This window comes from Mustela lutreola, chromosome 1 (genome assembly GCF_030435805.1).
Source record: "Mustela lutreola isolate mMusLut2 chromosome 1, mMusLut2.pri, whole genome shotgun sequence".
Lineage (NCBI taxonomy): Eukaryota > Metazoa > Chordata > Mammalia > Carnivora > Mustelidae > Mustela > Mustela lutreola.
Genome location: NC_081290.1, coordinates 194,047,651 through 194,068,091, shown reverse-complemented (window position 1 = coordinate 194,068,091; position 20,441 = coordinate 194,047,651). Strand labels below are relative to the sequence as shown.

General features: G+C 50.6%; 1 protein-coding gene across 9 annotated transcripts in view; it reads right to left on the bottom strand.

The window, feature by feature from the left end:
- GRAMD1B (GRAM domain containing 1B) overlaps positions 1–20,441 on the bottom strand; it is a 242,751-nt gene that overhangs the window by 117,069 nt on the left and 105,241 nt on the right. For 8 of the 9 annotated variants that reach the window (XM_059183530.1, XM_059183486.1, XM_059183487.1 and 5 more), the window contains one exon: positions 16,092–16,169. The exons of the other annotated variant lie outside the window; for it this stretch is intronic. In XM_059183530.1, coding sequence (XP_059039513.1) covers positions 16,092–16,169 — 78 coding nt within the window. The remainder of the gene's footprint in view (positions 1–16,091; positions 16,170–20,441) is intronic. 9 annotated transcript variants of the gene reach the window in all.

The window sequence follows — 20,441 nt, the reverse complement described above, 5'->3', positions numbered from 1 at the left end:
ACCCCCTGAGCCACCCAGGCGCCCCTCAGGGTGAGATTTCACATGGCCATTCAGGGTGAGGACATGTAGGAAGCCACAGGATTAACTGAGTAGGGGGTCCACAGGGAGGGGAGAGGGGGCATAGGGCAATGCTGAGCTTTTTGGAGTACATGGTAAATGGGCACCATGCACGCTGTCCTGTGTGCTCCAGAGGCAGATAATGGGAAAAGCCTTAGGACGGAAGGTGTGAGGCTGTCTGAATGCCCTGGGGGCATCACTGGACGCAGGCTGCTGGCCTGCTAGGAACCACTGCTGAAGCTGAGGGAGACCAGACAGGACGCCAGACCATGGTCAGTGACCCCTGGACAGCGCAGCAAGCTGCAGCAGGCTCGGGGACTCCCGTGGAGAGTGGCTCATCCCCCATTCTGGGCAGCAGCCAGGATGGACCAAAGGTGAGCAGGCAGCCGAGGGACGGTCTCCAAGTCAGGAGCGTTCTCCTTCTGCTCTCAGGTTTCTTCTAGGGAACTGGGACAGAGGTTGAAGGACGCAGCTACAGATCCCGGCCAAGTCCTGGCCAGGGGCTAGGCAAGAGAGTCCAAGCCAGCAAAGGGAAATGTGAAGGGGAATGCTTCCAGGGACGACCATCCTCTCCAGACCGCTGCTTGGTCCTCACCACCCTCCAAGAATACAGGACCCACCAGGGAGGGCTGTTGCAATCGAATGAGAAAACAAAAACAGACCATAAAGCTACAGAAGCTGGGTTGGGGAGGGGGGGATGGTAATATATATCCAAGGAAGAATCTGAGTGGAGGGTCTAAGACGAACACACAAACCCAATTGCTCAGCCCATCTGGCCATCAAGTCGGCCTTTTCATTGGCAGTTCCCTCCTCCTACTGTCCTGGTCCTATGAGGTGGGGGCTGTAGGGTCAGGTGGAAAGTCCTGCCCTCCGTGGTAGGAGGGGAATCCAGGCCATGCCCCCTGCCTCCTGCCTGCTGAATAACACCCTTCTCGCTCCTTGAGGGGATGTGGTGGCCACTCTCTCCTCTCCAGCAAAGCCACTGCCAGCAGGAGGTGCTGGCGAGCCCAGCAAACAAAGAGCGAGGGAAGGTAAAGAACTTGTGTTCCTCAAGCCAACACCAAGAGGGCCTTCTCACCTGATACCAACAGAGAGATCAGAGCGACCACAGTTCTGTTCTGTGGTTTAGACATAATACTGAACCGAAAGAAAGCATCAGGAATGTACTTTCCAATAACTGACCTGTTAGTTAAAAAACCTATGGCACTTCTCAAAAATCAACAAAGCATATGAAACACACTCAAAACAAAAACAAAAAACAAAAACAAAACACAAAACCCTATTTGGCTTCAGGCATATTTAACTGAATCATTCAGAGTCACTGGGGTCTATTCCCTCCTTGACAATTTGTCTTGTGTTGCGTCTGGCTTGAAGCTTTGCCACAAATCATCTTCATTAATGGACACACTCACACACTCCCTGGAGCTTCAGGTCCAGGAGACAGGGGAAGAAAGATCCATCCAACATAAGGAAAAGCAGAAGGTTCAGCGCTGGGTGCCCCAAGTGTCCCAACGGCCACATGGAGGCTCTCTCAAGGGTAAGTCATAAAAGGCGGCTCTGGAGTGGAATCTCAGATCGCTTATAAGGAATGACAGTGGACAACCCAAGTTCTTACAGGCCTGTTATCATAGTTAAGTAAGAAAGGACATGGAAAGCACACTGATGAACACATAAAAGACTCTCAAAACAGCCGATTATTATTAATCATAACAGATAATACCTCGGAACTTTTATGGTGCCCACAGACTAAGTCCACGGACATTCTGTATTCTCTTAGATTTGCTCACCACATTTGTAGTTTCCCCTAACTCGAAGTTTCTTTACTGAAAGAAACCCCAATTAATTTCCTTCAATTTCCCACTATGGAAGTTATTCACAAAGAGGCAGATGTCCGCTTGATGTGGGAACTGAAGAAGAAATTCACAACTGAGGAAGGAGCAGAGAGATAAGCCTCCTTAAATCCCTTCTTCAGGCCACCTCTGCGGATCTAGGTCCCACCCCCCATTTATAAGGACAATGGACAGACACTCTCAGCCAGATGCCAAGTCCACCCATTCATTGAGACGCCAAGAAAAGGAAACCCCGGTGTTTCACTTCTAGAGGGAAAGGAGTCCAATAGAGACAACCGTTCACTCCGTGATCCCCCTAATGAGTCTGTCCTGGGGCCACACGAATCAACTCAGTGTTTCAAGCCTAGCCCTGGTTCTCCCGAGGGACTCCCCCATCCAGCTCGCATACCAGAGACACAAGGGAGTGTCTGTGTTAGTGTCTGGGGGCCAGGAGCGGGGGTCCCCAGGAGCCGTCCACAGCCTTAGCCCCTCTTTCAATCGCAGAACAATTCCCCCGACCCCGGTTATGAGGGGTTTCTCGCATCTAGACGAAGACTTTAACCTTCAGACTAGGGAACGGGGGAAGAGGGAGGGGGCCCAGCAGGGAGCTGCCTGCTGCTCACCCATCAGAGGATAAGAAGAAAAGCAGCATTGAGCAACCTGCAAAGTTGGTGACAGATAAGATGAAATGATTAATTTAATTACATATCCCCACCCTGCCCACCTCTCCCCCTGCTGCAGAACCGGGATTCTTGGGCTATGCAGCCAACAGCTGCGGGAGAACAGAAGCGATGTACTGATACCAGGGCCCCTGAGGGCTAGGCATTAAAAAGGCGCCATGGGTCTGCCAGAGGCTCCCTAGAACGCTGGGCTCTCCCTGTCCCATGACCATTCACTATTAAATTGCGTACATGATGTTCCCTAGAGCAGAGTTAACAGGAGGCTTTTGACCACGGGTCACGTTCCTCCGAGTGCAGTTCAAGACCCCCAGAGTCAGAATCGCTTGGGATGGGTGTTAACTATGCAAGTTCCTAGGCCCACCCCAGTCCACAGGGCTCAGAACTGGAGAGAGGGGCCCAGGAATCTGCACACTGGATAAGCCCCACATGGGATCTCGACACCCCGTATGGCCGCTCTGGTCCCCCGAGGAGGCTGCACATGATCAAGGGGTATGTGCACTCCCGGGGGCAATGCAGGAAGGGAAGTATTAGAACTTACATAGATCTCTATTTCTTTTTATCTCATCCTTTTAAAACATCTGCTTAATTACATAATGAGCAATTCAGTACAGCAGTGCATGTATATCATTTATATAAATGCGTTCACACGTGCATATATATGTGTGCATATATGAACATGTGTGTGTGTACATGCGTGTATATACACACGTGTGGGTTTGTGTACATTGGTGGAAATATGTATATATATTGGAGGAGACAGCTCAAAAATGTTTCACTGACTCAGGTTTGCAACCAAGTTAGAGTATCAACTTCTGGTACAATGACTTATTCATCTCCTGGAAGGGAAAGCAGGGCGTGGTCTCCACAAACAGGTGCTCTGAGCTCCCATTATTCGTCAGTAACATGCTGGAAGAACTCTGGGATTCTGGCCTCCAACTGCACCTCAAGACTGGATAAGAGGGAGATAAAGGAGGTAGCAGGACAGGGCAAGCTGGAGGTGGAGTCTCGGCCTGAGCCCCCGAGGTACTGCCACCCACTCACATTCCTTCTCCACTCCCACTGGTAGGAGGATGGGATTTCTCCCTGGCAGGAGGTGGGGAGGCTGGGGAACAAGGTTTACCATCTGCCTGCCTGCCTGCCGCTTGTTCAAATCCAGATCCCAACTCCGGCATCCGCCGAGATAGCACAGTTTGCCGAGCTATAATTAACAGCCCCCTTTCTCAGGCAGGAAAGGAGAAATGCTGGAGTAGGAGAAACGCGGAGCAGGTGACGACTACACCTGCAGACAGTTCTGCTGACGGCCACAGAGCTGGCCAGGCCTGCCAAAGAGGAGCTACGAACTGGGAACTCGGGGAGGGAGGGGAAGACAGGAGCGCCCACTCGCTTCTCTGCCCAGACCTAAAATAAGGTGCTTCTCTCTCCTGTTCAAACACCATGTGTGCGGTCTGTCCAAGACCACGCCGTCACCTAACCAGAGGTGTATGTGGATCTGAAAAAGAATATAGAAGGGCAGTCACAAGCCACTGACCGCGACCATGAAAAGGTCATAAAGATTAACAGATACAGAAGGGCTAGTCAGTTCAGTGGCCCTCAGTTTGGGGCACAGCTACATAATCCTGTAATCACAGAATGTGAGAGCTGGCAAAAAGCCTTAGACAGTGGGGCGCCTGAGAGGCTCAGTCGGTGAAGTGTCCGCCTTTGGCTCAGGTCATGATATCGGGGGTCTGGGGATGGAGCCCCACACCAGGCTCCCTGCTCAACGGGGAGTCCGCTTCTCCCTCTGCCTGCTGCTCCCCTGCTTGTGCTCTCTCTCTACGACAAATAAAATCTTAAAAAAAAAAAAAAAGGCAAAAAGCCTTAGACAGTTACTCATGTGCTCATTTACTCATTAACCAATCTTCACTGAGCACCTAGCGCATGTTGGGCACTGCACTGCGAGTCAGATACACTCTAGTGGGTGAACCAGACTGTCCCCCTGCTCTCATGAGATTTGGGCCCTAGTAGGGGAGACAACAGGGCCAACAGATACAACAGATACATACCGTTATGACACGATCAGCGCTCAGATGGAAATCAGCTGGGAAAGTGAGGACCCGGGTTTATGCGACTGGCCTCCCCTGCCGTAGCCTAACCAAGTCCTCCCACGGACAGTCTCAGGAGCTCAAAACTCCCCTTCCACTTACTCACAGGCTTGGCTCCAGGCTACCATTTGCCAACAAAAAGGACATATTATATCATTTACTGTATCCAGACACAGGGCTAGGACCTTCTCCCGTTTATATCTCATTTTGACACACCCCCCCCCCCCAGTCTCCACAAAGTAGATACAATTGTCTCTGTTCTTTTCTTTTTTTTTTTAAGATTTTATTTATTTACTAGAGAGAGAGCACAAGCAGGGGGAGTGGCAGGCAGAGGGAGAAGCAGGCTCCCTGCTGAGCAGGGAGCCTGATGCGGGACTCGATCCCAGGACCCCAAGATCATGACCCAAGCCAAAGGCAGACACCTAACTGACTGAGCCATCCAGGCGCCCCCGCTGTTTCCATTCTTAAGGAAGGAAACGTTCAGAGAGGCCAGAATGATTTTGTAAGAGCTCCGTAGCCAGTAAGTGCTAGAGCCAGGGAGCTGCCCAAGGTCATGGAGTCTCCAACAGGCTCCTGAGTTCCACAGGACCCCAGAGGGAAGCCGGCCTCTGTCATCAGTAGTGACAGAGGCACCTTAGGCGGGAATCCCTCATTCGGCCATCACGTGTCGGATGTCTGCTGTGTGCAGGTAACCTGGGTGGTCGGCACCTGAGAAGTTACCTCGTAAGAGTAAGGATTCAGTCTCTGTTCACTGCCCTTCAAACTTCTGCCAAAAGATGGCAAAGTACTCGTGGGCAGCCACGCCTGTGGGTGTTTGCCCACGGGCCGTGTGAGAGAGAATCTGATCAAGTCATCTACAACACCTCCAGCCCCAATCGACCTCTGAAATCTATTCAGCCTCTCACCACCCTCCCTCCACTTGTCCATCTTTCCTTCCCCTTCCTGCTCTATTCCTCTTCACAAAAACACACCCAGAAACCTGCCCATAAGCTTACATGCCCCCGTCTCCAACAGCTGTCAGCCTCTGAGTTTCCCCTCTGGCCTTGGGGGCCAGGGCGTCTTTCTCCTCTAGGACACCTCCTCTCCTCTTCTTGTTGCAGAGGCCAAGGGGGCATGGCCACCACGGAGCCCCTGCCCACGGTTCTGCCAGCGAGGGGGACCGCACCGGGAGAGAGCACCCCCCACCCTGCTTATCCTCTGACCTCCCCGGCTGCCTACTTGAGCAGCTCTGGGGTCGGGGCAGAGGCCCCAGTGACTACCTCTAAGAAGTGAACATGTGACGTCCACACCCCCGAATGCCTCCCTCACAGGTTCCCTGCCACTGGAAGGGAATGCTCAGCACCCCAGAGACGCCAGTTAGAGTCCATCACCCTCCACAGCACCTCTGTCTTGCGACCTCCAAGTTCTTTACCAACTGAAGTCATTTACCCCACAAGAGACAATCCTCCCTGGCCGGTTATGAAAAACCAGGAGAGCCACTAACCCCCTGGGCAGACACCCAGTAGGGCCCCGTCAAGCATTCCATCCATTCCGACGAAGGGCCACCCAGCCTCAGCTGGCGGCACCTTCTATGCTTTGCCTTCGGCCTCTTGCCACAGATCACTCCTCCCCCCTCTTGAGGACCCGTCCCCCCTGGCAAAGAACTACCAGAGCCCCAAACACGAGAGCCAACCCCGAAAGCTGCCTCTGTGAAGAGCCCCCGGTCATCCCCAACCAGCCCAAGGGCCAACTGGTCACACTCTCACTCTCGGGGGGGGGGGGGGGGGTCTGGGGGGGGTCCCCTGCCACCTACTTGGCTCGCAGAAAGGACAGCTTTTTCCTCAGGGAGGAGACGTGGTAGTGACAGGCTTGCTTGACGGCCGCACTGCAGGAAACAGCCTCGGAGTGCAGATTCTGTACCATGCTGGGCTCAGGGGAGGGCCCACCACATGGCAGCGGGGACCTTAAGGGCTGGGGGCTCACTCCAGAGCCACCTGGACAGGACTCGGCCTCTGCAGCTCCGTCAGCTGTCGGCCAGACCACCTGCCCACAAGCCCTCCCAGCCCGGCTGGGCGATCCAAGACCCGGGCAGGCACAGGGCCCAGGGCAGGAGAGCCCGAGGCTCCGTGTCACCAGGATCCCCTCTGGCTTTGGCCCAAGCCACAGCTCCAAACAGGGCCCTCCTCCATCTTCCCACATCTGGCAGTGCTCTGGGCACTTGGTGAGTTTCCTCCTCCTCTTTGTCCTCAGACAGGGAGGCTGGAGCTCTACCTGCCTGTGATGTCAGCTGCTAGTGCGGGAGGGAGGGGGAGGGCCGGCGGGCCCGCTCCCAGAGGGTTTGTACTGGGCTCCTTCCTCGTGCTGAGGGAGCCTACTGCAGAGGTCACCTACTGCGGAGAATCTGGGGACCGGGCACACCGAAGGGAGCTCAAGCGCTCTGGAAGTAGGCTGTCTGAGGACAATTTCTGGGCTAGAAGCAGCAGAACTGAAAGTATCCTTCCTTCTACCAGGAGGCTCTCCATTCTGGTAGCTTGACCCGAGCTGACATCAGTTGAGCCTGCAACTCCGGAGGCCTGGCCTGGCCTTTGGCCTCAAATTCCATGACTTTGGTTTCTCCATCTGTTCACTCGTGAATTCCACGAGCATCTGTGGAGTGCTTCCTCTGTGCCAGATAGAAGAGATATGGTCTCTGTCCTCTGGGGTCTCGTGGGCCGGCGGTGGGGAGACAGAAAAGTGAGCTGAACAGCGCAAACCACGAGGCAAGTGCTGGAAAAACGAACCACAGCCCAGCACTCCATCTGTAAAACGGCCCTCCCTAGCACACCTGGAAGAAACGAGGTGAGCTCCAGGGAGACAGGTAAGACGGGAACACCTTTCCTGCAAGTGAGAGAAAAGGTGATGCAAGAAATCCCCAAACTGGGGCACCTGGGTGGCTCTGCCTTCGGCTCAGGTCATGATCTCAGGGTCCTGGGATGGAGCCCCCCACTGGGGCTCTCTGCTCAGCAGGGAGCTTGCTTCCTCCTCTCTCTCTCTGCCTGCCTCTCTGCCTACTTGTGATCTCTCTCTCTCTCTGTCAAATAAATAAATAAATAAAGTCTTCTAAAAAACTTTTATAAAAAAAATAAAAAAGAAATCCCCAGATTAACCATACCCAAAGCTCACACTATTCTCATTCCCCCTCCTTGGATCTTGGGAAATCCCCTCATTTCCCACGACTCGGAGAAGACAGGTCCTGCGGCTATTCACCCCCTCACCTTCCCGCCACGTGGCGTGGGAACTCACTTGCATCCACCTCCATTGGGATCTGGTCCAGGCCAATCCTTCCACCTGTGCTCAAGCTCTTTCCTTGCCTCCTCCAAAACCTTGCTCCCTTATCTCCCGTAGGAACCAGGAGCCCACTGACCAAGTCAGAATCCTGGAACTAACTCCCAAGGCCTCCCTTCTCACACCCTAAATCCAATCCATCACAAAGTCCTGGACATTGGAATCCCCTTAAAATGTATCCTGAATTCATCTACTTCTTTTCTTTCTTTTTTTACTTCCTCCACAACTACCATCCCAAGTCCAAGCCACCAATATCCTTTAACTAGACTGCCCCAGGTGCTCGCTCCCTCTGCAGCCACCATTCCTCTGCACTGCAAACTTCAGAATGCAAATCTGATGCTGTCAGCATCCTTCTTAAAGACTCGTAGTAGCTTGGAGCGCCTGGTGGCTCAGCGGGTTGGGCCTCTGCCTTCAGCTCAGGTCATCATCTCAGGGTCCTGGGATCGAGCCCCACATCGGGCTCTCTGCTCAGTAGGGAGCCTGCTTCCTCCTCTCTCTCTGCCTGCCTCTCTGCCAACTTGTGATCTCTGTCTGTCAAATAAATAAATAAAATCTTAAAAAATAAAATAAATAAAATATAAAGGGCTGTGTCTCCCTCTATTAAAACAATTTTTCCCCAGTCACCCCTGCCTTCTCCTCTAGGTATCATCTCTTCCTCCCGGAAAAACTCCTAGAATAAACTCTCCTTGCTCGCCCTCTTTTTCCTCCCTTCTCCTACGCCCTTCTAAAACTGCTCTGTGGTTACCAGAGACCTCTGAACGATCACTGCAGAAGATCCCGTTTCGTGGGGCACCCCTGGGGACACAGTCAGCTGAGCATACAATGCTTGGTTCTGGCTCAGACCATGGTCTTGCGGTTGTGGCATCGAGCCCCACGTTGAGCTCTGAGCGTGGAGTCTGCTTCAGATTCTCTCCCTCCCCCTCTCATTCACTCTCTCTCTCAAATAAATAAATAAAATCTTTAAAAAGAAAAAAAAAAAAAAAAAAGATGGTGCTTACCTTACCTGCCTCTTTCCTCTTTGATTCTGCCTTCTTGAGTCTGTTATTTATTTTTTTTTAAGATTTTATTTATTTATTTGATGGACAGAGATCACAAGTAGGCAGAGAGGCAGGCAGAGAGAGAGGAGGAAGCAGGCTCCCTGCTGAGCAGAGAGCTGTATGTGGGGCTTGATCCCAGGACCCTGAGATCATGACCTGAGCTGAAGGCAGAGGCTTTAACCCGATGAGCCACCCAGGCGCTCCAAATCTGTTATTTCTGTCTCCTACTTTTCCCAGCTGCAGTGGGCAACATTTTGCAAATTACTTCTTTCTTTGCCTTCTGCTTACACTCTGCTGACCCTAAGACTCTAACAAGTAATATTAGTTCTCTCAGGATGCCTGGGTGGCTCAGTCAGTTAAGCATCTGCCTTCAGCTCGGGTCATGATCTGAGGGTCCTGGGATCAAGTTCTGCATTGGGCTCCCTACTCAGCAGGCAGCCTGCTTCTCCCTCTACCTGCTGTTCCCCCTGTGTGTGCTCTCTTTGTGTCATATAAATAAATAAAATCTTTAAAAAAAAAATATTAGTTCTGAGAGCACCTGGGTGGCTCTATAGGTTAAAGCCTCTGCCTTCAGCTCAGGTCATGGTCTCAGGGTCCTGGGATCGGGTCCCGCATCGGGCTCTCTGCTCAGCAGGGAGCCTGTTCCCCTCCCCCTACCGCCTGCCTCTCTGCCTAATTGTGATCTCTGTCTGTCAAATAAATAAATAAAATCTTAAAAAAATATATCAGCTCTGTCTCCTGAGCTTTAAACAGGTATAGCCAACTGGCTGGTTTCTCTCCCCACCTACACACTCAACGTGTCTAAGTTAAACTCACCACCACCCCTGCTCTTCAAATTCTTCCCGCTTTACTCAACGTTTTAATAATGATAAATATAATACTAGTAACAATAGCAAGCACATATATAATAAGAGCCATGTGCCAGGCACTGTGCTATGCTAATTATCATAGACACAAACACACAAGCTCCTCCCAGTAACTCATGAGGTATGAATCATTACCATACCCATTTTATAGATAAGGAGATTGAGGCACAGTGGCAGAGTGGTTTGCCCAGGATGACACATCATGCACTTGGAAGCACGATCAGAGCCCAGGCAGGAATTTAACCTCTGGCCTGTGCTGCCTTTTATTTGCTGCCCCTACTAGAGAGCTTAGGTTCACACCAGGTGCCCTCCTCAACCCAGCTATAGGCAAGCTTTGTCAAACCTACTTAACACATTTCTTCTTCAACCAGTTCCTCCTTTTCTGTCCTCGCTAGTCTAATTCAGAAACGCCTTCATCTGAACTTGGCTTAAATGTCACCAGGTCAGTAAGCTGTTCCTTCCCACCCATCTTAGTGTTACCCCAAAAAGCTCTGGTCCACTGTACCACCCTTTTCCATTTTCCTTTTAACCACTGCTACTGCTGGATGCTTTCTTATTCACTTGTTTGTTGATACCTATTTCCACCCACTACAACGAAAGCACCATGAGAGGGGAGACTACACTTAGCCTAACACTTAGCCTGTTTGTGGCTGCAGCTCCCAACACCTGTAAGAGTAGCTAGCATATAGTATGTGCTCACTAAATGTGTTAAATAGGGACCGGATGGTAAATAATTATCAGGTTCCTTCCCTGTCTGCCTTCAACACGAGCCCTCTAAATCCATCTCTCCCAGCAGGACCGAAATGACTTTTCTCCCCAAGAGTCTTTATAAGGTGACCTAGGAACCCCCATGCTCAGAATCTCTCCCTCATTTCTCCTCCTCTAGAAGCCCACTCTGTCATGGCAGGCTGCAACGTGGTGAGGCACGTACCTGCCTACCTGGGCAAAGATGAGGGCTAGTCACTCACCAGCTCCCCACCATCGGCCATGATCGGCAGTGATGCTCAAGTATTTGAAGTCCCTGAACACGCCTTTCTCCCACCTCCGTGCTTATGTACATCTTGTTCCCTCGCCTGGGAATGCTGCCCATGAACAGACTCCTACTCAGCCTGCAGCTCTCAGCGGAGCATAGCTCCTTCCGTGGAGCCTTTCTGGGTTCCTCGGCCCCCTCCTCCCTCTCCCCTGCCCTCACCCCAAGTACAGTGGCTGTGCTACTTTGCAACAAATCTGGGGCCTCCGCTGAGCCTCCATTCCCTGTACTCTAACATAAAGATAGTAACAGCCCCTATGTGACAGGATTGTTGAGAGGATTACATTTCAAAGCGTATGCAAGATTCATCGCACCTGGTTAGGCATCTTAGCGTCCAAATTTTTTAGCTTTATTACTTTATATGAAATCCCGTGTCTGTTATCACATTCTATTATATTTGCATACTTATAGGAACGTCTCACCAGGAGACAAGAAGACGCTCAAGGGGAAATCCCATGCCTTCATCTCTTTATCCTTGGTGTCCACATCTGACATTTTAAGGGCAATCAATATTCTACAAGTCCTCTGTCTCTGCTTCTTCAAGGACAGCAGAGCACAGATCATTAGGAAAGTGAAATCTCACGCCACCCTCGTCATAGCAGGTATCTCTTACGAAGCACCTACTACGAACGGGGTGGCATGTTACACATGTTATCTCATTTATTCCTCTCAAGGAAAGACTTTTACAAACGAGTAAACTGAGGCTGAGCAAAGGTAAGTAAGTTGCTTCTAAAGAGGCAGGTAATAAGGAAGAAGGGAGTCAATCCTAAGTCCGTTTTGACTTCAGGGATTTCACTCTTTCTAGAACACCATGATGCCCACCATCAGTGAGCCTCCAGACATCTTTTTATTTTATTCTTTTTTTAAGAATTATTTCTTTGTTTTAGAGAAAGAGAGAGTGGGCACACACATGCACAGGAGTTGGCGGGGACGGGGAGCAGACTCCCCAATGAGCGTGGAGCCCAACACAGGGCTTGATCTCATGACCCTGAGATTATGACCTGTCCTGAAACCAAGAGTCAGACGCTCAATGGACTGAGCCACCCAGGCACCCTGAGCCGCTACACCTTTGCAGCCTGGACTCCAGCAGGCTCCCCAGCATCCTGCAGACACTTAGTAAAGGTTTGGGGCACACACACTGCACGCAGGGACAGATACATGAACCCAGGCAGCCCAGCCTCGGTGCTTGGTTACACCCCAGCCCTGCCCAGGGCTCCATCCTCCTACACGGAAAGGCTTCTTGGTCAACCAGGACCGAGTTCTGTTGAAACTAACATTGTGTACATAAACCGTCCTCAGTGAAACAGTTCCTTTTTCTACAGCTCTGGCTTTGACTGTTCCTACCTGGCAACGTCAATGTCAGTCTGACAGTTGGTCCGGTTTGGGCTGAACCTGGGAGTTAGTGTTTTTTAAGGGTATCCCTGGCTTCACCTAGAAGCATGAATATAGATTTACTATCCCACATTTGATTACATACACTTACACACACACACACACACACACACACACACACACACTTTGGAGAAGGTAGGTCTATTCTTTCTACTGGAAACCTGAGTTCCTGTCTCTGAGACAGTCCTCATTTCTGATTTTCTTCCTGAAACCGACTCTTCTTGATGCACACCTGCCCAGGAAATGACTGCCTCCCTGCACCCTCCCACCACCTGCCCCTATTATGGACCCAAAGCCTTTCTCCTTCAGGAATCAACACTGATGCGAATGAGGAGGAAAACTGTCAGAAGCCCTTGGGTTTGGATGCCCTATTGTGGCATCTCCTCCTTTGCCTTCGGGTGGACATTTGTTAAACTACAAGACGGGAACTAGTTTGTCTCTAAATATCCCACCGATTCTGAACCTCGTACAAGAAAAAGAAAAATCGGTGTCTTACTTAATAGCTGCAAGTGTACATCATATTGAAGGATTAGAATCTTTATCTTTTGAAAGATTTTTATTTATTTATTTGATAGAGATCACAAGTAGCCAGAAAGGCAGGCAGAGAGAGAGGGGGAAGCAGGCTCCCCGCTGAGCAGAGAGCCCGATGTGGGGCTCGATCCCAGAACCCTGAGATCATGACCTGAGCCGAAGGCAGAGGCTTAAACCACTGAGCCACCCAGGCGCCCCTAGAATTTTTATCTTTAAGACACAAGTAATAGATGTTCTTTTTTTTTTTTCCTGTTCTGTGAAACTGTCCCTCATCCTGGAAGTGGTATGGAGAATTAGGGGCAACCACAGAAAAGGGTCCAGGCTACCCGCCTCCGACCTGACCATTTTCGATCCATAATACCTGCTCGGCAGCCTCCCAGGGGAGTCATGAGAATACAGGAGGTCACACAAAGGCCTTGCCTCTGTTGGAAATGCCACCACAACCAGCAAGGTGCACCGTCCATCAAATGGGGGCCCGGAGCAAGGAGCCAGACCCTCGCCACTGCTGACAATCCCCCTGGGGTTTGGATCTCATGCTTGACCCAGGCCAGGAGAACACAGGCCGGCATCCGAAACGCCCCAGAGAGTCTCTTAATTGGGTAAAAACATATTAGAGTAAGGGTTAGGGGCAGAGTGTTGAGGGTTTGCTGTGAACCGAGGCTGGTGATTAATTAGCACTCCGGGGACCTGTTCTCTCCAGGAGAACCAACTGGATGCGAAGAGAAAAAAGACTTTGTTCAGAATGGCCATGGTGAACACATTCTAGTCCTGAGTTTCTGAGGCCAGGGTCTGCAGGGACCACCATGGGAAGCATACTTCTGATCAAATTTTGTTTCCCGTACTGTCCAAAGTGAGCTGGTGCAAAATTATATCCACTGTCCACCAGAAAGAGTTAGGGAGCCGTCAGGGGGTCAAAAGTAGGAAGGATCAGAGAAGATATCTAGAGGACTTTCTGGGCAGAGGTTCAGACTGGAGACCTTCTGTAACATTTCATTTGGTTGAGGAAGTGGGCAGAGAAGGAGCTAGAACAGAATTTACAGCAATATACAATCCCGAAGAGCAAACAAAAGGCAGGGCTCTCTCTAGCTGGCAAGCAGTCATGTCCTAGAGGAAGAGCTGAAGTTGCCTTGGGAAAAAACGTGGAGACTACAACTCACCACCTGTTCCCTCTCTCCAAGGAAGGCCCCCAAGCAGCCTAGATAAAAGGAGTCAAGGAGCTGCCAGTCAGAATGCTGCTGGACAAGGACCAACTGGACCAACTGAAGACACTATGACCAGAAATGGACAGGACACTTCAGGAGATGTTTGACGCCTAAGCACAGGGAAGGGAGCTGGGCCAAGGGAACTTAAGGGTCCCTGCTAATTTTGCGAGTATGATGGATGAATTCCAGAAAGCAATGGAGAGGGAGGGTAGGCCACTCAAGAGACAGACAGAACTGCCATGGGATCGTCACTGATTAAGCATCTTGACAAAAATGATTAGTCTTTGCCCCTGCTGGCCCTTTGCCTTCTATCTGCTCGATTTCGGAGTTGATAAGCTGGACTGATACTTGAGAACTGGGGTAGAACGACACAACTTTTTAAAAAGATTTTATTTATTTATTTGACAGAGAGAGACACAGTGAGAGAGGGAACACAACAGAGGGAGTGGGAGAGGGAGAAGCAGGCTCCCCATGGAGTAGGGAGCCCAATGGACCCCAGGATCCCAGGACCACGACCTGAGCTGAAGGCAGAAGCTTAGCAACTGAGCCACCCAGGCACCCCAAGAACTACACAACTTTATAATGTAAAGAGATAAGTATAAGGATTCCCCAAGCCCCACGCTCTTGGCCAGAGGGGCTCCCCTTACGACACACCATGCAGCTTTTGCTGGAAGCCAAAGGATCCACTGTAATCACAGCGTTATGCTGAGCTGGAATCCTTCTCACTAGGATCTCTTCGCCTCTCGCTCTATTCCTTAGATTTTCAGGTACTTTAAGAGTGCTATTATACTCACCGTGAACTTTCTGCTTTCCAGGCTAAGCCACTCTCCCTTCTACCGGTCCTTATAGTACGTTATCAGCCTGACCATTCCTTCTGGATTCTTCATTTATCAGTATCTACTTCCAAAGAACTGGACATGATACACCAGTCATAATCCAAGTAGTACAGACCAGTGAGGTCTTTTTCGCTTTTTAATGAGCAAATCCGGACTTTCAAACATAACCTTAAATCCCACATTTCGGAAACTATTCTGGGGGCGCCTGGGTGGCTCAGTCGATGAAGCCTCTGCCTTTGGCTCAGGTCATGATCTCAGGGTCCTGGGATCGAGCCCCGCATCGGGCTCTCTGCTCAAAGCGGGGAGCCTTGCTTCTCCTTGTCCCACTCCCCCTGACTGTGCTCTATCAAATAAACAAATAAAATTTTAAAAAGAAACTACTGTAATATAGATTTTTAAGTACTAAATATAAATATATTAGCACCTTTCCTTTAAAAAAAAAAAATTGTCATCTGCACCCATTGTTCCATTTGAAATACTCAAACCAGAGTCGGTCAGCCTCCGTCTTCTCTCTCGATCCCCGCTCAGTGTCTGCCCTAAGTCTGATAACTGATGTAGAGCTACGTTCTCCTTCCTCATCCAGTGCATTGACAGAAGCAGTAGACAGAGCACAACCAAAAGCAGACCACTCTGGCGTCCCGACGGAGACCTCTTTTTTCATTAGTTAATATCAGGCCAATCGCCCTTCACGGGCACCGCAGCTTCGCCTGCCCCAACAGACCCCCCCTCCGTCCACCGCACAGGCCCTCCACGGAGCAGAGTCTGGTCCTCCCATCCCGAGCGTTTAACTTCGTCGCACCACGAACCCTCCAGCCAGCACTTCGTGGCCTCATGCTCACGGCCCCTCGCCTGTCCACCCTCCTTGACCTCTAAAACCCACAGTCCACGTCTATCCTGCTCTGCCGCCGTCACCTGCTGTCACACATCAGACCTGTCCGCAGCACTGCACGCAGCCACTAACACGCGCCTCAAGCCAAGCCCACTCGCGCGTCTTCCCAGGATCTCGGGTTCACCACAGGCTGAGCTTGCTCCTAGCTGAACCGCAGAAGCCTTTAGAAGCCGTGGGTCTGCGCGGCCCCCTCTCACTTCCTGGGTGAACATCGCGTCTCTCTGCCCGATCTGAGCACAGAGGTCTGGCAGCCTCCTCCCTCGTCCCTCCTCCCCTCGCCCCGGTTCTCCCCCAGTGCTAGGAGGGCAGCTGGACTCCCACGTTTCAGTCCATCCTCTCCCTCCTCCCTTGGCCTTACCTTTCCTCCCGCGCTCTGGGACTCAGGAACCTGCTGGAATCATCGTCGTGGCTGCTCTGCTGGCTGCTCTGTTGGCTGCTGGAGACAGACACAGGATAGCAACCGTTACTTTCTTTCTCAACCCTGGGGGGAGGTCATCTAGACAAACAAACCGCGTTACAAAATTTCAAAGATACAAGTTCCCCCATGTGACTTTAGGCAGGATGTACTGACAGGCCAGAGGCGGGAGGAATGACACAATTTGGTACAACCCCACCCATCACATCTGAGGCCTAAGAGGAAGATCCTACCGTTCCCTGGTTCTTCCTGGTCTACACAGTGTTGGGGAGCAACTGCCTCCAGCATTTTCTATAGTTGGGCCTCTTAATCTGTAGAGCAGGGTAACAAACCCATTCTTCTTCAACGTCCCTGGAGACGCCAGAGGCAGGTACAGACTGGGAGGGAGGGGGAAACCGCAGCAGGGAGAAACACTTGGTGGGGGCAGAGGTAGGAGGTCAGCAGGCGGCTTCTCTGCCTCCTGGGAAGGCAGAGCAAGGTTAAGGATAAAGGCGGGATTACAGGGGAAGTCCCTCCACTCCTGAACACCCACCCTGCAGGCGAGGTGATTCCAGCTAGGCCTTCAATGCCCAGAGCTCTGCTCTTTAAAACGCTTTCATGGGAGTTATGCGGAATTCGCCCCTCTTTCATCTTACTGGAGAGGGAAAAAAAAGCTGTCCAGGCACCTTATGACTACTAACTAAACACACGATTTTTATTGTTATTCATTAACCAATCCAAGCATCTGATCAGAAGTCAATAAACTCGAGCCCTCCAGGCCAAACCTGAAGCTGCCCATTGTTTCTTCCTACTGCCCTTTGAGAACGATGTTTATTTTCTTAAATGGTTAGGGGGAAAAGTCAAAACAAGAATAACATCCCACAGACACATGAGAATTGTTATGAAATTCAAACTTCAGAGTCATGAATAAAGTTTAATTGGAACATGGCCACACCCACGCATTTACATATCCTCTGGGGCTGCCCTGTCAAGAAGGAGCTAAGACAGAGAGGAATAAGCAAGTCTTGAGTTCATTACACCTGCGAAGTCTCAAATATTTATTATCTGGACCCTTACAGAAAAAGCTAGCAAACCCCCTGCTTTGCAGAGAATCTATTAATAACAAATTCCTATTACCATAAATGTCACTGTAACCCAGACTCCAGTAGAACCCAATTGTTTCCTTGTTCTGATGGACGGCTCAGCACAAAAGAAATCACTGATCTCCAGGAACTGCATTCCTCAGATGAGACCCCCAGGTCTGCTGAAACTCTGCAGTCTGGCAGGGTGAGAGCTTGCTCCCGTCCCTGTGCGCTCTCCCCCAAAGTGGGGCGTGATTTTTTGTGGTCACACTTATCACTACACTCTTAGGCTCTGTTCTTTCAGCAAGAAGTAAACGAACTTAGAAGCAACCTGTACCAAATTTTCAAGCACATACATACACCGGAAATCAGAAGAGCACCAAACACAGACAGCTGCCAATTGCCTAGAGGAACCTAAGTGTGTACACAAGTCCTTTCTCTTTCATTTACTCTACGTGGACCACTTTTGTTCCTACTTGTTCCCCGTGGAGTGGTTCCTCCTTTATCCTCCCCTTCGTGAGGTCTCCAAGACTCGCCCATTAAAAACTCCTCCTCAGGGGACGCCTGGATGGCTCAGTTGGTTGAGCAGCTGCCTTCGGCTCAGGTCATGATCCCAGCGTCCTGGGATCGAGTCCCACATCGGGCTCCTTGCTCGGCAGGGAGCCTCCTTCTCCCTCTGCCTCTGCCTGCCATTCTGTCTGCCTGTGTTCGCTCTCATTCCCTCTCTCTCTCTGATAAATAAATAAAAATATTAAAAAAAAAAAAAAAAAAAACTTCTCCTCAGGGGTGCCCAGATGGCTCAGTGGGTTAGGCTTCTGCCTTCGGCTCGGGTCATGATCTCGGGGTCCTGGGATCAAACCCCACGTCCGGCTCTCTGCTTAGCAGGGAGCCTGCTTCCCCCTCTCTCTCTGACTGCCTCTCTGCCCACTTGGGATTTCTCTGTCAAATAAATAAATAATATCTTTAAACAAACAAACAAACAAAACTCCTCCTCACAAAATTGTGCCACGGTGTTGTTAACCCATGGAATTTCTTACACTGGGACTAACTTGTTATAATGCATCGGGCACGGAGTCTCCTACAGAACCTGGGATACATGTGGCACTAGGGTAAGGCTACCCACAGCTGATTGGAACTCAAATTCCAAAGCAGACCGGGCAAGCATTACGAGAGGAAAGCCGGTCTACATCACCAGCAGCGCCTGCGAGGCAGAGTGGAACAGCCAACGGCAGTCAACCAGCCCAGAGGCCCAAGATCAGCATTACAGCCTCTTCAAAGAAGAGACTTGGTTTGATTCCATTTCTCCTGGTTCCTCCCTTCTCACCCTACCCTCTCTCTGGCAATCAAAACTTTAAGCTAATCAAGGGGCTCCCAGAATTAAATGATGATGTACCAGGGTTTCAGAAAAATAATTCTGAGTGGCTGTTCGCAAGCTGTCCCACTAGGTGGCACTGCTGACTTCCAAACCAGAACCGGAGCCATCCCTCGCTACCAAAACCCAAACTAGAAGCAACCTTCTGGTGCCCCCTTTTGGCCTGCCCCTTGCTCAGGAAGCAGTTCAGATGGTGGAGATGAAAGCACCAATGGGTCTCCTCCAGACGGTTTACTGGTTCTAAATCACCAAGAAACATTAATCTGCATGCACTTGACAAATATTTATGTAATGAGGTCCGTGGGCACATGTGCCAACAGGAGGCGGCATCAGGCAACGGTTTTAAGTCTAGGCTCCAGAACACACTGCCTGGGACTGAATCCAGACTCCTCTGCGCCCACATTACCTGACCTCAAGCAAATGATTTAACGCCACTTTCCTTACCTACAAAATGGAAGGTCCACGTTAGTGGTGATAGTCCTGACCTTACAGAACTGTTGCAAAGATTGTAGAATGAACATATGGGAAGCATGGAGAACAGTGTGTGCTGCCCATGAACTGCTGCTGTGTGTGTGTTACTGTCATTCTTGCTCTTATTTGATGTAAGGCATCATTTTGTGGGTCCTGGACCATAAAGACATGAGTCAGGGAAGGATCCTGTGCTCACAGTGTTTACAGTCTGGAAAGGAAGAGGCAATATATTTTACCTTTAAGAGTAGGAAATCAGGGGCGCCTGGGGTGGGGGTGCTCAGCCAGTTAAATGGCTGCCTTCGGCACAGGTCACGATCCTAAGGTCCTTGGATTGAGTTCCACATCGAGTCCCGCATCGGGCTCCTTGCTCAGCAGGGAGCCTGCTTCTCCCTCTACCTGCTGCGCAACCCCCAGCCCCCAGATTAAGAAAAATAAACAAAAAGTTAGAAAATCCTAACTCTTAGAAGGAAATACTAAATGTTCCAGAAACTTAAAATACCAGGCCAGTAAGAGTAAGAAGAAAGACTGTCCTGACAATAAGGCTTTTAGTGCGGACACTTGAAATTCAGAGAGATTCAGGACAGACAGAACTGAGAAGAGAAGGCATTCTAGGAGTGCCTGGGGGGCTCAGTCAGTTAAGCCTCTGCCTTTGGCTCAGGTCATGATTCCCGGGTCCTGGGACGAGCCCCGCATTGGGCTCTCTGCTCAGCAGAGCCTGCTTCTCCCTCTGCCCCTGCTCACACTCTCCCCCCTCTCTCTCTCTCGCTCAACTCTGTATCTCAAATAAATAAAATCTTTTTTAAAAAAGGGAAAGACATTCTATTTTAGCTCTGTTTACCAAACACTTATGTACCAGACACTGTGCTAGGAGACGGGACATAAAGGAGGCCCAGAGAAGGCGCGAGTATTGGCCACACAGGGCGAAGCCGCAACACTAGAAGACAGACGAGGTGCAGGGGGCAGACACTCCTGTTGGGGGCGAGCAGGGAACACACCAGAAAGGGGACACCAGAAAAAAAGGCAGGAATCCCTGGTGGCAACAGCCCTAGGGTACACAGAACCCCTCCCTTACAGCTCCCAGGAAGGGGCTGGTCCCCCGTCCTCTCATGTTCGGAACTTGCTTTTCAACAGTCTTAAAAAGTGAGATGGCCACCCACGTACTCCTCCACTCCATCCCCGTGAGATAATGTTGTTGAGCAGAATTTCCAGAGATTCAGGGGTTGGCTCACCCTCTCGCATCAACTCTTAAATGAGACTTTTCCTTCCCTTTTTTTTTTTTTTTTTTTTTAAGATTTTATTTACTTATTTGACAGAGAGGAACACAGAGAAAGGGAACACAAGCAGGGAGCAGGAGAGAGAGAAGCAGGCTTCCCGCTGAGCAGGCAGCCT